The sequence below is a fragment of the Leucoraja erinacea genome, chromosome 17, assembly GCF_028641065.1.
Source record: "Leucoraja erinacea ecotype New England chromosome 17, Leri_hhj_1, whole genome shotgun sequence".
Classification (NCBI taxonomy): Eukaryota; Metazoa; Chordata; class Chondrichthyes; order Rajiformes; family Rajidae; genus Leucoraja; species Leucoraja erinaceus.
The window spans coordinates 20,690,548-20,715,442 of record NC_073393.1 but is presented as its reverse complement, the minus strand read 5'-3'; the positions used below and the strand labels follow the sequence as shown (position 1 = coordinate 20,715,442).

General features: G+C 48.5%; 1 protein-coding gene across 1 annotated transcript; it reads right to left on the bottom strand.

The window, feature by feature from the left end:
* Positions 1-678: 678 nt before the first annotated feature.
* Positions 679-24,003, bottom strand: LOC129705276 (carbohydrate sulfotransferase 8-like). Its single transcript, XM_055648784.1, has 3 exons — positions 23,850-24,003; positions 7,791-7,825; positions 679-3,940 (listed from the first exon to the last, which is right to left on the bottom strand). Exons 1-3 carry the CDS (start codon positions 23,965-23,967, stop codon positions 2,855-2,857), a joined length of 1,239 nt encoding a protein of 412 aa, XP_055504759.1. The 5' UTR covers positions 23,968-24,003; the 3' UTR covers positions 679-2,854.
* Positions 24,004-24,895: the final 892 nt, after the last annotated feature.

Below are 24,895 nucleotides of genomic sequence, written 5' to 3'. Positions count from 1 at the left end.
TCGTAGAGGCAGGCATAGCTGGGGCCATGCGGGTGCTCATAACTACGTCTTGGAGTTGAAGTGTGCGTGGAATCAAAGGGGAAGTTGTTGATGGTGTGGACCAGCTCTGCTAGGCAGAGTAGAGTGTTAATAGAGGGAAATCGGACAGTGATATAGATCATAAGCGGGCAGATGGGATTACTTAAATTTAGCATCACGTTCAGCACTGACATGAGCAGAAGGGCCTGTTCCTGTGCTGTACTATGTATAAGAAGCTGGTTTTAACTGAAGATAGACACAAAAAGCTGGAGTAACTCAGCGGGAAGGCAGCATCTCTGGAGAGAAGGAATGGGTGATGTTTCGGGTCGAGACCCTTATACTAATACAGCTTTTATTCCCTTCCCTTATGCTATTACAGCTTTTATCCCATCCAGTCTGAAGAAGGGTCTCGACCCGAAACGTCACCCATTCCTTCTCTCCAGAGATGCTGCCTGTCCCGCTGGGTTACTCCATCTTTTTGTGTCTTTACGGTTCTATGTTCAATTTCCACATTCCCTCTGTGGGATTTTTATGTGCATAATTCTGTCACTGCGTTTTTCATAGCACGTTCAGAGGATGTGAAAGATGCTTTAGAAATACAAACTCTTTCCATTTTGTCACTGTGGATAGAAAATCTAAGGTAGAAGGCAGTATATGCAATTATTGGAAAAGGTTTTAATATAATTTATTGCACAAGAAATCTCAGTTAAATTTACAATTCACATTTGATGGGTTATAAAAGGTCCAGCCTCCTAATGTACACCAGTCACAGAACCACACAACTCACATTTAATGTGCTACGATACAATTATTTCCCATAAATTCTCTATCTTATCCTTAAATAAAATGTCACCACGCTGCCACAATACTAGCCCTGAAAAACAAAACTATTTATACCATTTTCATCGTAGTCTTTCAATTGTTATAGTCAATGAGGCAAGAGATGTCAATACAGCCAGAGCTAACCATCACAGGTTCAACAGACAGTGTGCAGCTCCCTCTCCACAGCACACAACATATTTATTTCTATGAAGTACCAAGGGAGCACAGAATGATCAGAGAGTTCCTACTGAGGAAGGACAAAAGAACACTTTGTTAAGTACAGAGTGAAGCTTCCGCCCGATGATTCCGTCGCACACGCTTGGAGCAGGAAGAGCAGGGGTTGGATACAAAGTGAAGCTGCCTTATCAGACCAAGAAGAACATAGAAATGTGGAAAAAAGGAATAAATGGAATGTAGACTCTCTGAAGAGTTCCAGCAACAGCTCCCAATGTTTCACTGGAAAACTGGCTTGAGACCACTTTGAGGTTAAATTCACAGAAGGATATTTAGTCAACAAAACCTTTCATCCATGCAGCCCAAGTTGAATTTGAAACCATCCCACTCTCTCAATCAGTGACTACGAGCCACGCAATGAGCTCCCCACAAGATCAGGTATGGGTTTGTAAAAGGCACCGAAGTCTTAGCAACTAAGGATGACCTCACTACAATACACTGGGAAGGTCATTGACTGGGGCTAAAATAAATAGGATTGGGGGAAATCAGGCAGACAAAGAGGAGGGGAGGGTTCAACAAAAGATTGTTGAACAGGTGAAGGGACAGAGGCGTCAGAGAAAGAGAGTGGAATCTGGAATAAACGTGGGATTATACTGTGGGCCTAGGATGGATATTCTGTTTTGCAAGCTCACTGGGACTGGAGAGCTGTGGAACAATTCCGTAGGCAGTCCAACAGAATCTCCGCTCCATCTACATTTTCTTCCCTCCATACCTATACCATGTACCCTAAACACCTTAAACCTATTATTTTAAAGTATCAGTTAGATAACATGGGAACATGCCCTTAGGTCCAAGTTGCCTACCTGTGTTTGTCCCATATCCCTCCAAATTCTTCCTATCCGTTTATCTGTCCAAATGTATTTTAAATGCTGCAATTGTACTTGCCCTAACCCATGTAGCCCCTGCCTTCCATATATTCACCACCCTGTGGGAAAATGTTGCCCCTCAGGCTCCTTATTAATCTTTCTCCTCTCACCTTCTATTTGAGCCCTCTACTTTTAGATTCCCTAACCCTGGAAAAAAAGACTGACCATTTTAGAAACCTCTGTAAGGACATCCTTCAGCCTCCCACGCTAAAGGGGAAAAAAAATCCCAAACTATCCAATCCTACTTTATCCTTTCAATGCTATACAACTATGACTACCTGTTGTATTTCTGTATGGCTTGTTTGAACGTGTATAATATGGTTTGAATGGATAGCACGCAAAGTTCATCATTGTATCTCAGTACACAGGACAATAATAAACAAATAACAAATGTGAGGTTTGGAGAAAGGAGCAATAGCTCTGTACTGGGGTGGAATGCTGTGTTCCCTCCTACCCTGTCCCCATCACCAGTGTAACCCTCACCCTTTGTGAATGCTTTGCACTGGGTGACGAGAGTTAGGATGCATTACCTTGGAATTGAGTGAGGATGCTCCAGAACTGGGCAGAATGGACGGTGGAGGGCCTTTAGGAGACTGGGGAGTATAAACTCAAGAGTCAATCTTGCCTGGGCATGTTCCTTAAAGCCCCCTCTCCCTGTGCATACCCCATCCTCTAGTCTAATACATCGTGTAGAAACAAAGAAACTGCAGCTGCTGGTTCATACCAAAGATAGACACGAACTCGGCCGGTCGGGCAACTTCTCTGGAGATAAAAAAATATCTCCAGAGATGCTGCCTGATTCGCTGAGTTACTCCAGCACTGTCTCTGCTTCCAGTACATAGGCTCCGCTCCCATCTCTACCCCACTTGGTCCCCAGGTCACGCCCCCCATCTCCATGGCGCCGACCCTTGCCCTCACCCTGGGCCGAAGGGCCGCGAATAGTTGAACATGGCATAGTCGGTCAGGTAAAAGTCCTGTGCGCGGCGGCGCTCGTCGGCCGACAGCTGGGCGAGGTAGCGGCGGCTGAGTTGCGGCCCGGTGCGTTCCTCCCGCCGGTGCCGGTCCTTGAAGCGGGGGAAGGTGAGGTTGGCGGGGGCCCCGACCAGGCGCAGGAGCGCCTCAGCCTCGGCCGCCAGGTTCTCGAAGCGGCCGATGAAGTCGTAGCGGACAAGGCAGGGGCTGCAGAGGCGACCGACGCGTTCCCAGTGTATGTCGAGGCCGAGTGGCCGCCGCGGGTCCAGCAGATAGCGCACGAACTCGGGGAAGGTGACGCCCGATCCGGAGCTCAGGGCCTGGCGGGTGGCGTTGGGCCGGTAGCGGGCGATGATGGCGCGGCCGAAGACCGGGTGGTAGTAAGTGTTGGGCTGCTCGAACTTGTCGCGGAATGCGGAGACCAGGCGCTCCAGCGGCTCCCGCACGAACAGCGCCTTGGTGTAGGTGCGCAGTCGGCGAGCCATGCCGGCGCGGTCGTAGCTGTCGAGACGCCGCAGCGAGTTGCTGTAGTGTGCGGCCTGGTGCTGGATGTGGGCCGGCGAGTTGGCCAGGCCGCTCAGCACCATCAGCACCCGCTTCCAGTTGGAGCAGCCGGCCTTCGGCACCTCGCAGTACAGCAGGCGGTGCCGGTCCTCCACGTAGATGCGGGAGACGTGGTGTGGGGCCGGCAGCCTGGAGCCCGACATCCCGTCACCGCGGTACTGGAGACAGGCCTCGTCCACCAGCCGCCGGCGGCCATCCTGCACCGCCCTCAGGCGCCCGCGTCCCTGCCGCCCCAGGCCTTGCTGCTGGTCCTCCAGCTGCGGCGCCCCCAAGCGGCGCTGAGGTGACATCGCGCCACCCGGCGCCTTCCTTCTACGCCTGCGCCTCCGGCCGCGGAGAGTCGTGCCCGGGGGCGGGGCTTGTCGCAGAGGGGGCGTGTCTGTACACAGTTGGGCGGGGCTTATCGCAGGGTCGGAGATGAGGATGGGCTGAGTGGCCGCGTTGTGGTCCCAGTCTCGTGCTCCCTAAAGAAGAAAAACAACCAAACAACATGAACATCAAATTCTACCGTTTAGGCTGATTAACTCACAATCAATCTCCTTTTTCCATCCCCCCACCCCCACCCCCCTGGCCTTGTCCTCCATCTGGACTCATTTCTCCCCATCCTCCAATATTCCTTCCTCTGGATTCACAATGCACCCTCTTCTGTCCCTGTCTCACACCTTCTGCCTTTTCATCTCATGCCCGAAACGTTGCCTATTTCCTTCGCTCCATAGATGCTGCTGCACCCGCTGAGTTTCTCCAGCTTTTCTGTGTAACCTTCGATTCTCCAGCATCTACAGTTCCCTCTTAAACACCTAATTTTTCCCAGCTGGTATCAGGCAATTGAACCATCCTACCAACACCTAGAGAGCAGACCTGAACTACTATCTACCTCAATGGAGACCCTCAGACGATCTTTGATCCGATTTTACTGGATTTATCTTGCACTAAATGTTATTCACATTATTTCCTTTATCTTGTTACTGTACACTGTGTATGACTTGATTGTAATCCTGTATTGTCTTTCCATTGGCTGGTTAGCATGCAACAAAATCTTTTCACTGTTCCTCAGTTAATATGACGATAAACTAAACTCAAACTCTCTAATCTGGGTGATGTAGCGCAGGCTGAGTGTGGATTAGTGCCAGCTGCTGGTTGGGTTTGGGATACACAGTGAAGACATAACTAGCATTTGTATGATCAATGCTAAGGGAACCATCAATGAAATGTTCGTCACAGGCTCTGTTGGATGGAAATAAAAATTCCTATGTGAATGGAAGGAGTGGAGGAAATACAGCTGCCAGGGTTTGATTGCTGATGCCCATTCCTCAACCACCACCTGAAATCTGGTTATTATCTAACTGCTGCTTGTGGCATCCTTCTGTATACGGATTGGAATTAAAACATTAGCCACGTCATGAAATTAGCAATTGACTCTGAGCTCCTTGGGACATTCTGAGCTGGTGAAACCATGACCTTTCAATCTCTCAACATCTAAAGATCAATCAGTCAGTCTCTGACTGGAATTTACTTCATGCCTGAGCTCCACTGCTCACTGAGGTAGAAAAATTCCAAAGATCCATGTGTGCAAAATTCTTTGCATCTCAGTCCTAAATAGCTGACCTCTCATTTTGGGACAAAAACAAAAAATGCAGGAAATACTCAGCATGTTCAAGTTGCCATTTGGGAAGAGAAATAGTCACTGTTTCAGGTCAGAATGCCTCAGATGAAGGTTATTCAGCCTGTAATGTTGATTCTGTTTCGCGTCCCACAGAGGCAGCCTGACATGCTGGGTATTTTCAGTTTTTGTTTCACTTGTTTGAAATTTGCTTATTTTGAGATTTGACACTTGGTTCCACATGACTTAGTCGAGAGAAACGCCACCAAGTATCTACTCTGCCAAGTCCTGCAACACGTTTATACATTTCAAACAGATCACCTCTTTCTTCTGAACTTGTGAGAGTACAGGCTCAGCCTCTCCTTGCAGCAAATAGCATCTCAGAAATCAGTCTAGTGAACCTGTCACTCTGCTGCCTCTGTCACCAGTGTAACAGTGTGAAGAGGGAGACCAGACCTGTGCACAGTATTCTATCGCCGGTTGCACCTGCTCTATTCAGATATTCAAATCCTCATGCACGGTAGCCCAGCGTACACTTAGCCTTCTGACTTGCTGTGATGGGACTGGGAGACTGCAAAGTGCAAATCAAAGGTGGGTGGGTGGGCGATGAAGGCAAGCATTGATGCAGCAAAATCCAGCCTTGAACTCCCTTGTTTAAAGGAGGGACAAGAGGGTGGACTCGATGTAAATGGTTAAAAAAAAGTTGCATAACGACAAAATAATTCTTTCCTCAGCTGGAAAATAAGGACGAGGAATAATTTTAAAATGAGAACAAGGCTGCACAGATGAGAAATCACTCTAGTGGTCAATGGGAATTTGGAGTGGCTCACCACAAGCTGCTCCAGTGTTCTCCATACTCATGGATCTGCCCATATAGATGTGGACCGGTGACTAGTAAATGTTTCTGAAGGGTAGCACAGGTATGACAGGCCAATGGCCTCCTGTCTCTCTCTTGACGCTGGTCCAGGCTGTCATAAGTTCTCAACCCCATTCTCCTGCCACCTCCCCGTTACCCTGACACCCTTGCTAATCAAGAATCTGTCAATCTCTGCCTTAAGAAATACCTAATGACATGCCGACAGCCATCTGTGGCAATGAATTCCACAGGTTCACCACCCAGTCCCCGTCATGGCCGGCAGGTGGCGCTGTTGGATCGCTGCATATATGGAACCCAGGGAAGGACCTGGGGTAGGGAGAGAGAGGGAACTGGGGTAGGCGAGAGGAGTAGGGGGGCTGAGGGAAAGAGAGGAGAGGGAGCAGGGGACTGAGAGGAGGGTGAAGGACCTGGGGGCTGAAAGGAGGGAGCTAGGCACTGAGGGGAGCAGATGGGCAGGAAGGAGAGGAGATGGGGGTTGTTAGGGCATTGGGTGAAAGAGAAAACTGAGGGAGGGGCGTTAGACTGCAGGAATGGACATTGTCCATGAGTATTTCATCACATCACCATCTCCTGCCACACACTCATGAACAGCTTTTCCACCACAAACATTTTGACGGAAAATTTAAAAAGTATTGCAGGCCACGTATACAGGTGCTTGAGACTCTGCTGGGTGTCACTACACTCTGGGTTATGCACGGTTTGTCAGTCCGCTGTTCCAAGTCCCTTGTCCCTTTGTCAGTCCCTTGCCATCAGCTGCCCGGGGCCTCTGCTCCAGAACCCCCTCCTCAATCTGCCCATCAGACGCGCTCCTCACACCTCCCTCCTCGGCCAAGCTGTGCGGTCGCACTCTGGCATCTCCTGTGGCTCAGGGTCTGAACCAATGTTTCGCCGGTTTGTTGCAGGTAGATTCGGGGAGTTTCTGGAGGGTGGGAAGCTGCAATGGCCTGCGGTATGTACTGGGATAATGATGCCCTGAGGAGTGTGTGCCCAGCCCCTGGTATAATGGAACACAGAGGCAGGAATCAGCCACAACTGACCACAGACTGCTCAGTGTTGGTTCCATCCTAGTCTCTCCACATTCACTGCCCTGCCCCTGGAAACTGCAATAATCCTAAATTGACCATGGTTTCTGCTCACTGCTGGCAATTTCTGGGCATCGGACACCATGCATCATTACATCAGACTCAACAATCAGGACAATGGTTGCCTTCTGTCCCATTACTTGCATCTCAAGGTGTTCTACGGTGTGGAAACAGGACCTTCAGCCAACCATGTCTGTGCCGACCAAGTCAAGTTGGCTTTCTGGGCTAGTCCTGTTTACCTGCAGTTGGTCCACAACCCTCTAAGTCCTTCCTATCCATGTATCTGCCCAAGTGTCTTTTAAAAGTCTTAATTGTATCCCATTCGAGAGCTTCCTCTGGCAGCTTAATCCAGATATGGACTACCCTCTGAGTGATAAACCTGCCCCTTTGAGGTCCCTCTTACATCTCTCCCTTCTCACCTTAAACTTATACCCTCTACTTTTAGAATAGTCTACTCCCGAGAAAAAGACTGTGTGTTCACTGTATCCATGGCCCTCATGATCTACACCTCAATAACCCTCAGCCCCCTATTGCTCCAAAGAGAAAAGTCCCAGCCTATTCAACTTCTTCCTATAATTCCAGCTTGCAAGCCCAGGTAACATCCTAGTGCACGATTTCCACCCTTCCCTCTCCCATCTCATTGCCCCCTATTTCCCTCGCTCACTGAATCCACTTACATTACCCCCCGATGTGCTTCACTCCCCGACCTTCTACCTGTGATAGTATGTCGTCATTAACCTTGCTCCACCACTCACCTGTGGCTCTCCTGGATTTCCCTGGGGGCCGGTTTCTGGAATGTAAAGGAATGTTTTATTAGCAACACAAAGTGACACTAATCTTGCAGCAATGAACGTAGAGCTGGAATGTGCAGCAGAAGAGAAACAGTAGGAGGCCATTCTGCCCATGTCATGCTTGCCCCAAATTTTCTACAAGGAGCAGGAGAGCATGTTCACGATACAAGCATTCAATGTGCCCTCATTCACCCAACCCCTTTCCCCCAGAACAGAGTTATGACTAAGAAGGGTCCCAACCCGAAACATCACCTCTACATGTCTTCAAAAGGTGCTGCCGGACCCGCTGAGTTCCTCCAGCCTTTGTGTTCTTACCAGAACCAGGACTACACTTAGATGCAACTATTTCCTTTCAGAGGAACTACCTGTGCCTTGTCCCTCACAAGTTCTTCCTCCTTTTTGACACTGCCCTGAAGACTGGATCAGAGTATTGATTTTAAGTTTTCTGCTTTATCTAATATTGTTAATTCCCCAATTCAGGAATTACCCTAGATACCCTCTTCCTTTTTTTTTAAAAACTCCTTGGAATCTCCTGCTGTTTGTTTGGATGTTACCTACCAGTTTTCTCATATTATTAATTTTCTTCCTACTTGTTAGCTTTATAATCTGAATGCTGATTCTGGAGAACTCCCTACCCTCTGATCTACCACTAGCACTTACCAGTTTGTGTACTCTAGATGTGCTTAAATTTAAATAATTTTGGTGATTGCAACCTCATGTGAGTCCCAGACAATCTACAAAATCAACATTAGTGCAGCAAAACGAGAGTCTCAGAAAATGTTAACCATTTTACAATAAATTATCAAAATTAATGAACTAAAGGTGATGACAGTGAGCAGGATGAAAGGTGGTGTTGCAGGATTTCATGCAAGAGCAATGTGGTCTGGTGCACAATATTTGCTCCCTCCTCCTGTCTCAAGCACCACTCGCCCCAGTCATTCCATCTTTCCCCGTCAGGCAGAAGATCGAAAGCAAGCACCACCAGATTCAGGAGCAGCTTCTTCCCCGCTGTTATCAGATGACTGAACAACCATCCCATAAGCTAGGGTGTAGTCCTAATCTTCCAACCTACCTCATTGCACTTTTTCGCTGTAACATTATTTTCTGTATAGGTATTTTTCTCTTTGCGCTACCTGGTATACTTGCGCATGGCTTGATACGGCCTTGGTAAGGCCATCAAAAAGGTCAAAAGGAACTTCTGCTCCAAGCTGAAGGATGAGACAGATTTATGGCAGCTGTGGCGGGTCCTGAATGCAATCGCCTCCTACAAAGCAAAATCAGGAGGTAGCTCGAATGTCGGCGAAACATCACTCCCTGATGAACTCAATGCGTTTTACGCACGCTTTGATAGGGAGAACACTGATGTGCCTTCTCGAACCCCATTCACTTTGATGGTATTTCAGTCATAGTCACAGAGGTCGACGTCAGAAACTCCTTCAGAGGGCTGAACCCTCGAAAAGCATCTGGACCTGATGGCATACCCGGTCGTGTTCTAAAAACCTGTACGGACCAACTGGCTGGAGTTTTTACGGACATTTTTAACCTCTTACTTCTGAGGTCTGAGGTTCCCACCTGCTTTAAAAGGGCATCAATTATACCGGTGCCCAAAAAGAACAAGGTGACGTGCCTCAATGACTGTAGACCAGTGGCTCTAACATCGGTGGTGATGAATTGCTTTGAGAGGTTGATCATGGCACAAATCAACTCCTACCTCGACAAAAACCTGGACCCACTGCAGTTCGCCTACTGCCACAACAGATCAACGGTGGATGTGATCTCGCTGGCTCTCCACTCCGCTCTGGACCACTTGGACAACAAAAACTCATATGTCAGGCTGTTATTCATTGATTACAGCTCACCATTTAATACAATCATCCCCTCCAAGCTGGTTACCAAGCTCGCAGAACTGGGTCTCTGCGCATCCCTCTACAATTGCATCCTCGACTTCCTCATTCACAGACCGCAGACTGTTCGTATTGGTGGAAATGTGTCAGCCTCGATAACAATCAGCACGGGAGCACCTCAAGGCTGCGTGCTCAGCCCCCTGCTGTACTCACTCTATACCCATGACTACGTAGCCGGTCACAGTGCAAACTCCATCATCAAGTTCGGTGACGACACCACTGTTGTGGGACTTATCACTGATGGAGACGAATCAGAGTATAGAAGAGAGATCGACTGATTGACCAAATGGTGCCAGCACAATAACCTGGCCCTCAACACCAGCAAAACCAAGGAACTGATTGTGGACTTTGGAAGGGGTAAGATGGGGACCCACAGTCCCGTTTATATCAACGAGTCAATGGTGGAAAGGGTCAATAGCTTCAAAATCCTGGGCGTGCACATCTCTGAAGGTCTCTCCTGGTCCCAGAACACTGATGTAATTATAAAGAAAGCTCATCAGCGCCTCTACTTCCTGAGAAGATTACAGAGAGTCGGTATGTCAAGGAGGACTCTCTAACTTCTACAGGTGCACAGTAGAGAGCATGCTGACCGGTTGTATCGTGGCTTTGTTCAGCAACTTGAGCGCCCAGGAGTGGAAGAGACTACAAAAAGTAGTAAACACTGCCCAGTCCATCATCGGCTCTGACCTCCCTACCATCGAGGGGATCTACCGCAGTCGCTGCCTCAAAAAGGCTGGCAGTTTCATCAAGGACCCACATCATCCTGGCCACGCACTCATCTCCCTGCTACCTTCAGGTAGAAGGTACAAGAGCCTGAAGACTGCAATGTCCAGGTTCAGAAATAGATACTTCCCCACAGCCTTCAGGCTATTAAACTCAACTCAAACAAAACTCTGAACATTAATAGACCATTCTCTGTTTATTTGCACTTTATCTGTTTATTTATTCATGTGTGTATATATTTATAAATTGGTATATGGACACACTGATCTGTTCTGTATTCATGCCAAATATATTCTGTTGTGCTGAAGCAAAGCAAGAATTTAATTGTCCTACCTGGGACACATGACAATAAACTCTCTTGAATCTTGAATTGTACTCATGTACAGTATGACTGCTGGATAGCGTAGAAGGTTTTTCACTGTAACTGGATATAGGTGACAATACTCTCGCCATCCCTTCTCTTCTCATCCCCTCTCCCTCCATTCCACTCATCCTCCCGCTCACTCTCCTTCTAGAGTCTCTCCTCTCCCAATCTCACACTCCCACCATTCCTGTTTTACCACCAACATGCTCTCCCCATCTTCCCTATTCCCTCTTCCCCTCTATAACATTATACCAGGGTGAGGTCAGAAATCATTTCCTTAGACTCTGAGAAATTCTGGAACTCTTCCCCCTCCCCCAGCACTCTGTCCAGGCTACGCTGAGGCGAGGTTGCTCGGTTTGGTAAGATGGGAGAGAACTTCTTGTGAACCCCGAACTCTCCGATCCCTGCTGCCACTAGTTCCATCTAGTCTCGTTTTCTGTAAGCACTGGTCCAGCTCCTTCAATTTCCTGCCCCACTTCATGGCTTCACTTAGGCATCATTGCCCCCTTGGGCCAGCAGATTGCTCTGGGACTGCCCTCATGACTGCTTCTGTTGCATACTTCATTAAAAATCAGGCAAATGTGATATCCCTTTCATGAATCCATGCTGTCTCTGTTCTCTGTTCCATCTCTCAGTATAGAGAAAGGCTGCAGATGCTGGAATCTGGAGAAATTCGGTGAATCTTTTACAAAAAAACAAGGTGGGATAGAAGGAATAAGAACAGCAATGATAGACCCGAGAAGGAGAGCAGAGCGAGATGGGTCGGTGAGATTTAGAAATGCCGGTGAGTCAGCAACACTGACCTAGTGCAACAAAAACAAAATCCATAGTAGATCGTACTCGCTGATCTTGTTTCCTGCAGTTTCTGTCTCTGGCTCACACCATCTCTGTCTGTATAAGGTGAGACGGTGAGGTTGGGGGGGGGGGGGGGGGGGTTGGGGGTGGGAGTGGGGAGAGTAATGGGCGGGTAGGGCCGGGGGGGAGGGAAGGGAGGTTGTGGGACACAGGCTTGTGGGTGATAGGTGGAAATAGGTAAGGTAGGGAAAGGTGGAGAGAGGCTGGGGGATCGTTGCTCAATGCCCGACTTGGAAACATTGAAAATAGGTGCAGGAGTAGGCCATTCGGCCCTTCGAGCCTGCATCGCCATTCAATATGATCACGGCTGATCATCCAACTCAGTATCCTGTACCTGCCTTCTCTCTATACCCCCTGATACCTTTAGCCACAAGGGGCACATCTAACTCCCTCTTAAATATAGCCAATGAACTGGCCTCAACTACCTTCTGTGGCAGAGAATTCCAGAGATTCATCACTCTCTGTGTAAAAAATGTTTTTCTCATCTCAGTCCTAAAAGATTTCCCCTTTATCCTTAAACTGTGACCCCTTGTTCTGGACTTGACTTGCTGCATAGTCAGGGTAAAAGTCACTCCTCTGTTACTGAACAGGATCCCTGTTTATTTGTGGCATGGTCACTGACTGTGACTATTGACAGTCGCTGTTTGATTTCCAGGATAATGATATGTGTTAATGTCAGAACTACTTAAACTATTTTCATCTTCTTATGTTAAAGTTCATCTCCATGACTACATGTAGGTGGCAGCCTGCCCTGACAGTCTCCACCAAGGCACTGGCTACATTCAGGCTGCCAGCTGTTACTGACTCACGGACAGGTTGATAAACCTTACCGACCCAACTCGTTCCGCTCTCCCTTTCCGGCTCTGTCATTGCTGTTCTTATTCATTCTCCTTTTTTGTTTTATAAAGAGTCAAGTGTTTAATTTTCAAATGTACCAGTGACAGAACAATCACATTTTTATTTGCAGCAGCTTTACAGGCTCCTTAGTGCAATAACACAACAAATAAATATACAATAATAAATAATAAATAAATAATGTGAAACTAAGTAACCAGATCATTATAGTACAAAACTGAAGTACCTGTACATAGTATAACCCAAGTCCATAGTAGATCGTAGCTGCAGACCCTGGTTCCTGCAATCTCTCTCTCAGCTCACACTAATTCTGTTACTTTATCTCCTCTTTCTTCAGAACCCAGAACAGTACAGCACAGGAATGGGCCCTTCAGCCCATAATGTTTGTGCTGAACATTATGCTTTAGTAAAATTAATATCATATGCCTGTACATGATCCATATTCCCCTCTATTCCCCGCACTTTGATGTGCCTATCTGAAAGCCTCAAACACCACTATCATATCTGCCTCCACCCCTACCCTGGAAATGTGTCCCAGGCCCTCGCTACCCTCTATTTAAAAAAACTTGTCCACATGTCTGAAGAAGGGGTCTCAAATGTCACGCATTCTGTCCCTCCAAAGATGTCGCCTGCCCGCTGAGTTACACCAGCATTTTGTGTCTATCTTCCATTAAAGACAATAGACAATAGGTACAGGAGTAGGCCCTTCGAGCCAGCACCTCCATTCAATGTGATCATGGCTGATCATCCCCAATCAGTACCCCGTTCCTGCCTTCTCCCCATTTCCCCTGACTCCGCTATTTTTAAGAGCCCTATCTAGCTCTCTCTTGAAAGCATCCAGAGAACCTGCCTCCACCGCCCTCTGAGGCAGAGAATTCCACAGACTCACAACTCTGTGAGAAAAAGGCTTCTAAATGGCTTACTCCTTATTCTTAAACTGTGGCTCCTGGTTCTGGACTCCCCCAAAATCGGGAACATGTTTCCTGCCTCTAGCGTGTCCAAACCCTTAACAATCTTATATGTTTCAAACACTCCCCCTCTCACCTTATAGCTATGCCCTCAAGTGTTGGGACATTTCCACCCTCAGAAAAAGGTTCTGTCTACCTGATCTATGCCTCTCATAATTTTATATACTTCTATCATCTCCAGTCAACCTCTGACTTTCCGGGGAAAACAATCCAAGTCTACCCAACCTCTCCCTGTAGCTGAAACCCTCTAATCCAGGCAGCATTCTGGTAAACCTCCTCTGCACCCTCTTCAAAGCCTCCAAATCCTTCCAGTACTGCACCCAATACTCCAAATGCAGCCTATTTGGAGATGGTGAATCTGTGGACTTCATTGCCTCAGACGGCTGTGGAGGCCAAGTCAATGGACATTTTTAAGTGGAGACTGACATATTCTTGATTAGTAAGTGTGTTAGGGGTTATTGGGCGAAGACAGGCGAATGGGGTTGAGAGGAAAGATTGATCAGCCATGATTGAATGGCAGAGTAGACTCAATTCTGCGCATAGAACTTATGAACATAATCAATGTGTTATGGCGTCACTTCTCGGGGTCTGACTGTACCCTTTCCTCCTTACAAAGTTGATCTCTCTGTTCTCACGTCCTGTGTTCTGTCCATCTGCTCCACATGTAACAGAAGGGTGATGGTTGCTGTTTATCAAAATGAATTGAATTGAATACATTTTAATAGCCAAGTATGGATACATACAAGGAATTTGCCTTGGTGCTTTGCTCGCAAGGAGCAACACGATATACAGTAGACAATTAAAAATAAAACATAATTTAAACATGTGAAAAATGAAATAAAATACCAGAGCAAACGGACGCTACAGACGTTTGGCTGTTGAGTAGAGCTACTGCTCGTGGAAAAAAAGCTGTTTTTATGTCTAGCTGTGGCGGCTTTAACAGTCCGGAGTTGCCTTCCAGAGGGAAGACGTTCAAAGAGTTTGTGGCCAGGGTGAGAGGGGTTAGAGATCTTACCCACCCGCTCCCAGGCCCTTGCAGTGTACAGTTCGTCGATGGGGGAAAGGTTGCAGCCAACAACCTTCTTGGCTGATCGAACAGTGCGCTGCAACTTCCAGATGTCATGCTTGGTGGCTGAGCCAAACCAGACCATGATGGAGAAGGTGAGGACAGACTCTATGATGGCAGTATAAAACTGGACTATCATTGCCTGTGGCAGATTGTGTTTACTCAGGAAGTACATCCTTTGTTGGGCCGTTTTGACCGTGGAGGGTGAGAAACCCTCAGTTTAAATGTACACAGTCCCTGTGGAGGAACCAAGACAGACAGTTGTTCCTCAGCCCTAAATCCAAATGGTCTTAGTTTAGTGTAGAGATACAGCGCGGAAACAGGTCCACTGATTCTGCGCCAACCAGCGATCCCCGTACACTAGCACTATCCTACACACTAGGGACAATTTGCAATTTTTACCGAAGCCAATTAACCTACAAACTTGTACGTCGTTGGAGTGTGGGAGGAACCCGGAGCACCGGGGTAATCCCATGCGCTCACGGGAGAACATACCAACATTGTACAAACAGCACCTGTAGTCAGGATTGAACCCGGGTGGCTGGCGCTGTGAGGCAGCAGCTCCACCGTGCTGCCCTAAATTGGTCTTCCAATGCAAGCCATGTGCTGTGGACTGACACACTGCAAGGTGCAGGGCAGATGAGGGACATACCTGACGTTTGGTGTAGCAGAGCCAAGGAGCTCGTTGGCAACTTCAGGAAGCGGGGTGGAGCACACGCCCCCTGGTGTGACTTGGTGCTGAAGTGGATGGAGATGGTTGATAGCTTCAAGTCCCTCAGTGTAAATATCACCACTACTTTGAGCTGGTCCGACCACATCGATGATAACGGCCAAGAAAGCACACCGATGCCTCCGCTTCCTCAGAAGACTAAGAAAGTTTGGCATCTCTCCAATGCTGTGTATAACTTAAATATAGCTTCCCAGCTTTCATTAATCAATTCCCCTTATAGTAAACAATAACATTCTGTTGATGAAAATCAAAGAATGGCAGATAACATACTGTTGACTTTGCTAAGTATTTTGGGTGGAAATATGAAAGGCTGGAGGCCATAGCTTTAAAATGTGAGCGGCAAAGATTAAAAACGTGTGGAATAATTTTTTTCGCACTGGGGTGGTGAGTGCCTGGAGCACGCTGCTAGGGGTGGCGGTGGAGGCAGATACACTAGTGGTGTTTGACGAGGCTTTTAGATTGGCATATGAATGTGCAGGGAATGGCCGGGTATAGATCACGTGCAGGCAGAGGAGATTAACTTGGCATTATGTTCGGCATGGACATTGTGGGCTGAAGGGCCTGTGCTGTACTGTTCGACATAGAATGTCACCTTGCACTACCCATTAGCAGTGGGTGAATTCTGGGAGAGGTTTTGCATATAGCATCACAGTGCTTTAGCGAGGAGTCTGTGAATCTATCATTTGGCAGAGACTGGGCATGATACGGATCTGGATCCCTCTCCAGAACTGGGAGCTGGCGTTGCTGTGGGTTGATACAGATTTCATAAGGGTTGCTGTTCATGAATATTTAATGTTTCTGATTCATTTCACAGTTTACTCCACATTCCCGACATTGAATATCCATCCCTCATACTTGAGGGTAAGTCAGAGACGCCACCTCTCGTGGTCGACTCGGCACACTGGCCCTGATGGCTCGCACTCCCAATGTAGACAGTCGACTGGTCAGCCTTGCTGCCAGTCATCCTGGTGTGTTACTGAGGAGCAGAGACCACATGGGGCATGGGTAAAGTGAACGCCCACAGGGTTTTCTCCAATATAGAGGATTCTAAAACTAGAGGGCAAAGGCTTAAGGTGAGAGGGGGGAGATTTAAGAGGGTCCACAGAGACACCTTTTTCACTCAGAGGGTAGTCTGTATCCGAGGAAGCTATAGAGGAGCATGCAATTCTGACTTTAAAAAAATATATATTTGGACATTTTGGGTAATGGATGGATAGGGATTAGAGGGTTCTGGGACCAGTTCAATGCCAATTTGATCAGCCTGGACGAAGTGGGCCAGAGGGTCTGTTTCTCTACTGTACAGTTCTATGAATCTATGACCAGTATCTACAAGATCAGATACAGAGAGCTGAGGTCCCAGTGCACGATTCACAAAAGGCAGGTACTACATGTACACATGACACAAGAACAGGCCCTTCGGCCCTACATGCCTATGCTGAATTTCCCAAGTTAAACATTGGAACAACCCTGGGCTAAGTTGAACCTCAGCACGGTGCTGGAACAGCTCCGTGCAGCCGTCAATCTCTCAAGTTCACCTCCAGCGCTGAGGCCAGGGTTACTCAGCTGGGATATTGTGCAGGAGGAGACCCCCCCCCCCCCCCCCCCCCAACATGGCGTGTCCTCACTGACTGGTGGGGACCCCGGACCTGTGACGGCTCACAGTGGAGGAGGTGGAACAATAGAGGACCCAGCGTGGGGGGATCGGCGTGAGAGAAGAGGGGGGGGGGAGGGGGGCGAGGGGGAGAACAAAGGGGGACCTGGCACGAATACTGCATGTACTTTAGTCTGTGTCCTTATGTGATCACTATTTGCATACCTTGGGTTTGCAAGCAAGGAATTTCACTGTGACTTGTCACATGTGACAATGAAGTATTCATTCATGCATTCGATCGGAGAGCCATGTCCCTCGGACAGGATCGCACACAATCCCAGCGAGGACTGCAAGAGGAGGGCTCCCCTGGCCTTCCCCCCCTCCCCCACCGCCAGCCCATGTGGCGTCCCCTCAGTGGCCATCTCAGGACGGGAGTGGAAGTCGAGCCGCCCTCCATCCCCGGAGACTGTCTCGGGAGACGAAGGCAGTGGCCTTGGAATGAGCGTTGCCAAGGTAACCCTCCAAACAGCACACAATAGCTTCTGTGGGACTGTCGGTAATTGGCGGAGAGGGAGAGGGATGACAACCAGCAGCAGAGTCTGCAACGTGAGCGGCCCCGAGGGAAATCGTGCAGAGTTTTGGGTCTGAGGTTCCTTCCCAGAGTCAACCAGTCTTGCCATTGACCAAAATACTCTCCCATTACTGCCCCGATGTAGTATTTGTATCTGATTCCACCCCTCCTCTGGCAGCAAGCTTACCCCTCAGATCTCCTTTCAACTCCTTCCTCTCTCTTGAGAACAAGAGAAAATGATTCTGACAAGCCACCCTATCTACGCCTCTTGTAATCTTAATGCCTCTATCGGGTCACCCCTGTAATCTTAATGCCTCTATTGAGCCCCCGTTACTCCAGGGAAAGCAAGGTCAGCCTGTTCAATCTCTCATACGTAAAGGCCTCTGATCCAGGCAACATCCAGGTGACTCTCCCTTGCACCCTCTCCAGCACCACCTCATCTTTCCTGCAATGTGGTGACCGGAACTGCACACTGTACTCTGTGTGGTCTAATCAGTGTTTTGAGAAGGTTGCAACATTACCTCCCGACTTTTATATTCTATGGTTCGATCCACGAAGGCTATCATGCCGTGCGCCTTCTCCACCACATATCGTCTGTGTTGCTACTTTCAGGGAATGATGGACGAACACCAAAGCACTTCCTAAATCCCATTTCCCACGTATCGCTCAGTAACCTACTGCCACTCACATGTTTCGTCAGCTCTCCCCACCCTCCCCCCGCCCCCCCCCCCCCCCCACAGAAGATAATTAACACAGTGATCAACAAGTCCTTTGCAAATAAAAGGAAACTGGAGCACAAAGGGGAAACACAAAGGTAACGTGCAGACTCCACACAGGCAGTGCTGCATCAGCGTGCTGTTTCTGTTAACTGTTGAGAAAGATGAAAATGTATGCAGAGGTTTGTAGAATCTGCTAGTGCCTGGATCATTGAGTTGTGTTGCCTTGTTTATAAGATGATGGGTTTGATAAATATATACACAGTTTAGAGTCAATGAGGCAAGCAGTAATTAGCTTTGCTCTGAATTGTGCTGTTGTGCTAAACAGCCATGGTTATTTGGTCTGATTCCACGGAGCATTTAACTAAATGCAGCTTTTGTTTCCCAGGCCTTGCAGCTAATTGCCCCACTCTCACCCTGGAGTGGGATCATCTCTTCAACCACTGCTAAACTCTTTCTGCTCAAACCTGAAAAATAACCACAACATTCCCTTGCATATGAACCAGGTTTAGGAATGGCAAGAATTGGCTGGAGCGGATAGCCAAGGTGGGGAAGAAGCTGGAGCTGTGGAAGCAACGTTCCCTCTCCATAACGGGGAAAAATTTGGTCATCAGGTGAGGTGCTCTCGGGGCTGTTGTACTTGGTGCAAGTCCTGTCCCTCCCTCCTACGCCACAGGGATTACCCGGGCCGTCTTCCAGTTCATCTGGGGGTCGAGGATAGACCGGGTGCGATGGGCCACAATGCACAAGTCGGCAGACAAAGGGGGTAATAGCATGCCCAACGTCGCCCTCACCCTGATGGCCACCTTCGTGTGTGGCTGCATCAGGCGGAGCGTAGAGCCAAGTCACGTGGGCACCAAGTGTCACTACCTGCTGAGGTTCTACCTGTCCCCGGTGTTGCGAAGGATGGGCCTGGCGCAAATGCCACACAATCTGCCAGTCAGTTGGATGTGACATTGCCGCCCCATCTGTCGTTCGTGGAAAGGTTCTTCCGGACCAACACCTTTGACCACAAGTCCATCGGGCAGTGGTCAGCACGGAATGTCCTGCAGGCACTGCACCGTCAGAACCTTACTGCCAGCGCACACTGCTCTCGGGACGGCTGCTATGGAGAGGAGACGGTTGCCCACCTCTTTGCAGAGAGTGGATTCGCAAAGAGAGTCTGGAGAGGTCTGTAAGGGTTCCTCTGGGGGAGGACCACAGTCTAGGGTCCTTCCGCTGCTGGACATGGGGGGCAGGGTGTGGTGGAGATGCCCTTCAAAAATAAGGGAAGGGATTTCATGCCAGTGGGCCACATGAGTGGCAAGTGTGGGGGAATACATTTATGATTTGGAGAAACTGTATTGTATATATGTATAGCCTGTGAGAATGTCGAATGGAGTTTTGTAAGGATCATGTATATATTTATTTCTCGAATAAAGTCTATTTTGAAATAAATTTTTAAAAAATGAAAAAGGTTTATGAATGGCTACTTTCCTTCTGCCATAAGGTTTGTGAAATAAAAACGACATAAGGTGCTGGGTGCATCCGTGAAATGCCACAGTGACCAGTCCAGACGAGGGGAGGGAGAGGGTGGCCTGAGCCCAGCTCCCCCCAGCCCACACCCCTGGCCAACATCAGATACCCCAGCTGATCCCGACCCAAGGCCCATTGAACCGTCCTTCAAGTTGCCGAGTGAGCAGATCAAACGCGGCCTGCAGCGGCACGGAGCGGCGAGCAGCGCTGGAGGACATCGTCTGGCCAGGCCGACCCTTGCAACTCCGACCCAGTGCCACTGCCAGGACAATGGGCCTTTATGGCCAAGTTAAGACTCGACATTTTTACCAATTCTGAACTTGAAGGGTACAAATTGGCGCTGGAAGTGCAGAAACTCTTGTGTTCGGTCTCAGTGTAAGCTATTGTTCTTACACTACTTGTACTTAAGTATATTTGTGCCTATATGCAGTAAGATTGAACCACAACTCCCAGAGTATATACCACGCAGGATCTATATAATTGTGCAGTATACAATACACCGCCCAGAGAAAACATCACCCACAGTACATACCGCCTAGAGTATACATCGCCCAGTACACACCACCCAGAGTATACACCACCCAGAGTATACACCACCCAGAGTATACACCACCCAGAGTATACCACCCAGAGTATACACCACCCACAGTATACACCACCCAGAGTATACACCACCCACAGTATACACCACCCACAGTATACACCACCCACAGTATACACCACCCACAGTATACACCACCCAGAGTATACACCACCCAGTATACACCACCCACAGTATACACCACCCAGTATACACCACTCACAGTATACACCACCCAGAGTATACACCACCCACCGTATACACCCCCCACAGTATACACCACCCAGAGTATACACCACCCAGAGTATACACCACCCACAGTATACACCACTCAGAGTATACACCACCCAGAGTATACACCACCCACAGTATACACCACTCAGAGTATACACCACCCAGTATACACCACCCACAGTATACACCGCCCAGTATACACCGCCCAGTATTCACCGCCCAGGGTATATACCATCCAGAGTAATTCCCAGCAAGGCCATGTCCCCCAGGAATTCCTGCAATTTTTCCCACCTTGGATTTTGTCATCCTAGCACAGTTGCTGGATCAGGGTACCTGGCAGAGTGTAGATGATATTGTGGCATTGTGGCCGTGAGTGTACACTATGCCAGTGCTGCGAGTGTACACAGTGCCGTGAGTGTACACTACACACAGTGCTGTGAGTGTACACAGTGCAGTGAGTGTGCACCGTGCTGTGATAGTACTCTGCGTGTCACTCCGGGACAGCCACACAAGCGGAGTGTTTCTCATTTACCCTCACTCTCTAAGCACCAACGGCGAGCTACACAGCCTGTCCTCCAGATTAACCCTTCAAAACCAAAAGTCTATTTCCTGTCTGCTGCCTCCACAAATATAATTATTTGCTTATGTGCTTACATTGATCAACAGGGGACTTTGTTTCCAGCCGAAGCACCTGAACTAAATTGTGTCTAATGTTGTGGAAAATTACTTGCATCCTGGCCAACACTGACAAACCGGAGCACGGCGAGCTCCCACACTAACCCAGCAGTCTGGTCAGCTCCCCACTGCCAGCACCTGCCCCACAACACACACACACACTCACACACACTCACACTCTACACATACACTACATACACACACTTTACACACACACACAAAAACAACACAACACACACACAACACACACACACACAACACTCACAAACACAACACACACACACACTAAACACACACACACACACACACACTCTACACACACACACACACACACACACACACACACACACACACACACAACACACACACACACACACACACACACAACACACACACACACACACACACACACACACATACACACACACACACACACACACACTCACAAACACACACACATACACACACACACACACACACACATTCACACACACACACACACACACACACACACACACACACACACACACACACACACACACACACACACACACACACACACACACACACACAAACACACACACACAAACACACACACAACACACACACACACACACACACACACAACACACACACACACTTCACACACACTCCACACAATCCATACACAGGCACAAACACATATTCCACACACAAACATTCACACACACATATATTGACATGTACACACATGCACATTCCACACAGCGCAGAGCACGGACACTCCTCCTGCCAAGACCTGGTTAGAGTTTTCTGCCACTAACTCGTGCTTGCTGTACACTTGATTACTATTCCACAGCCACATACACCATAGATGTTTTAATCACTGTAAACTCCTTTGGGAATAATGACAGGCAGTGTAGAGGGAGCTTTACTCTGTATCCCATGCTGCTCCTGCCCTGGGAGTGTTTGCCAAGACTGTACTGAAGGAGGTTTACTCTGAGTATACCATGGAGTACCTGCCCTAGATGTACATGTGTGATTTATGGAGATTTACTTGTTGTCTAACCCAAGCTTTCTGATGGGACAATGGTGGCAGTAATTGGGAGGATTCCAATCGCTCGTCTTGTGAGCTCCTTTTTAATATCCCTGGTCTGGATCTGAAGCAGTGATTTATGGCTGAACTAAATTCATTGTTTAAATATATCTGTGCAAGACCTGCTTTGCAAATTGTGCGACGTATTTTAAAGGGAACATGCAAATATGGGTCAGTTAAGGTTGGCACCGGGCACAAAGCTGCCCGGGTCACAGCCATTCATTTACCAGCATCTGGTCTCAATGGGCAGCAATTTCACTCCAAGTAGCCACCTCCCACACAGCTGTGACCCCCGCGCATGTCACGTACAACCATTGACCTGTATCCGTTTCTATAGCTTTTTCTGGCAACTCATTCAAGATACGGGCTACCCTCTGAGTCAAAAAGTTGCCCTTGAGGCCCCTCATTAATCTCTCCCCTCTCACCTTCAGCTTGTGCCCTTTGGTTTTAGAACCTTCTATCCTGGGAAAAAGACTGGGTTCACTTTATCCATGCTCCTCATGATCGTTTACACCTCAGTAAGGTCACCCCTGAGCCTCCTACACTCCAAAGAAAAAAGTCCCTGCCTATCCAACCTCTCCCTATAACAGTATCTCTCCTGGGTCCATTGCCCCTGTGAATAGTTTTTGCTACTTAATGGGATTACATTTTCTCCCAAACACCTCAGACTTTAGGGAAGCATTCAGATAGTCACAATCTTTCGGGTAATTCCCTGGTTTCCCTGCTATATAGAAACATAGAAACATAGGTTCTGATGGTGCAGTGCCTGCAGGACATTCCGTGCTGACCACTGCCCGATGGACTTGTGGTCAAAGGTGTTGGTCCGGAAGAACCTTTCCACGAACGACAGATGGGGCGGCAATGTCACATTGCGTGGCATCTGCGCCAGGCCCATCCTTCGCAACACCGGGGACAGGTAGAACCTCAGCAGGTAATGACACTTGGTGCCCACGTGACTTGGCTCTACGCTACACCTGATGCAGCCACACACATAGAAACATAGAAATTAGGTGCAGGAGTAGGCCATTCGGCCCTTCGAGCCTGCACCGCCATTCAATATGATCATGGCTGATCATCCAACTCAGTATCCTGTACCTGCCTTCTCTCCATACCCCCTGATCCCTTTAGCCACAAGGGCCACATCTAACTCCCTCTTAAATATAGCCATTGAACTGGCCTCAACTACATTCTGTGGCAGAGAATTCCAGAGATTCACCACTCTCTGTAAAAAATGTTTTTCTCATCTCAGTCCTAAAAGATTTCCCCTTTATCCTTAAACTGTGACCCCTTGTTCTGGACTTCCCCAACATCGGGAACAATCTTCCTGCATCTAGCCTGTCCAACCCCTTAAGAATTTTGTAGGTTTCTATAAGATCCCCCCTCAATTTTCTAAATTCTAGCGAGTACAAGCCGAGTCTATCCAGTCTTTCTTCATATGTCCCTTACTTCAAAATAATTTATCTGCAGCCATTGGAAACAGTTTCTCTTCTTCTGCATCCCCCTTGCGTGTGCGTGCGGCCTGTTATCTGAGCAAGCTGAGTGTAAATGCTACGAGCTCAGTGGCGCCTCCCAGAGGAGCAGAGAGACGTTTACGCACTGACCTGTGGTTTCTTGGCGGGAAACATCAATCAGATCCTGAACGTGGAGGAGGAACAGCACTCCCAGCAATCCGAACAGCAGGATGAAGGAGAACAGGTACGAGAGCCTCATGGTCATCATAGCTCCACGTGGCAGTAGGTCGGGAACTCACTGCTGCACTGCCACCTCTCACTCCCCCTCCCCGTCCTCTCTGACCCTCCCTTTGGCTTACTCTCCTCTCACGCACTGTCTCTCACCTTCTCGGTCTCTCTCCTGCTCTCTACCTTCCCCTCTCTCGCCACACTGAGATTCCTTCTCTCCACACCCACCCCACCTCTCCTTCCCACTCCCACTCCCTACCTCTCTCTCCCCCTCTTTGCCTCTCTCTCTCCACCACTCCCTCTTTGCCTCTCTCCCTCTGTTTCTGTGCCACTCTCTGCTTGTGTCTTTGCTCACCTACTCTGTCTCTGCCTTGCTCTCCCCCACTCCTTCTCTCCCTCTCCCACCTATTCTCCCTCTCTTCCCTTCTGCTTCTTGTTCTCTCCAACTCCCTCTTTTATCCCTCCCTTTCTCAGTTTCTCACTCCCCTATCACCACCCCAACTCTCTCAGCTGCCCTCTCTCAGGCCGCCTGGTACTATCTCATCCTCTCTTTGTCTTTCACTGTTTTTAGTCTAACTTTGTCTAGTTCCCTTTTTGCTGCCTCTTGTGTTCTGTCTCTCACTCTCTCTCTCTTGCGGTTTTGGCTCTCGCTTTGCTCTCCCAGTCGCTCATGCTCTCTCGCTGTCTCCCTCTCTTCCTCTCTCCCTCTCTTCTTCTCTCACTCTCTCCCTCTCTCCCTCTCTCACTCTCTCACTCTCTCACTCTCTCCCTCTCTCCCGCTCTCCCTCTCTCACTCTCTCCCTCTCTTCCTCTCTCCTTCTCTCACGCTCTCCCTCGCTCCGTCTCTTCTTTGGCTCTTGGTGTCTCCTGCACAAAATGCAAAAAAGAAAAGGAAAATTAAATTCTCACACATCAGTGCCGGCTGTGCGTCACTGGATCTGCATATGATGCACTTGCACTTTTCTAAA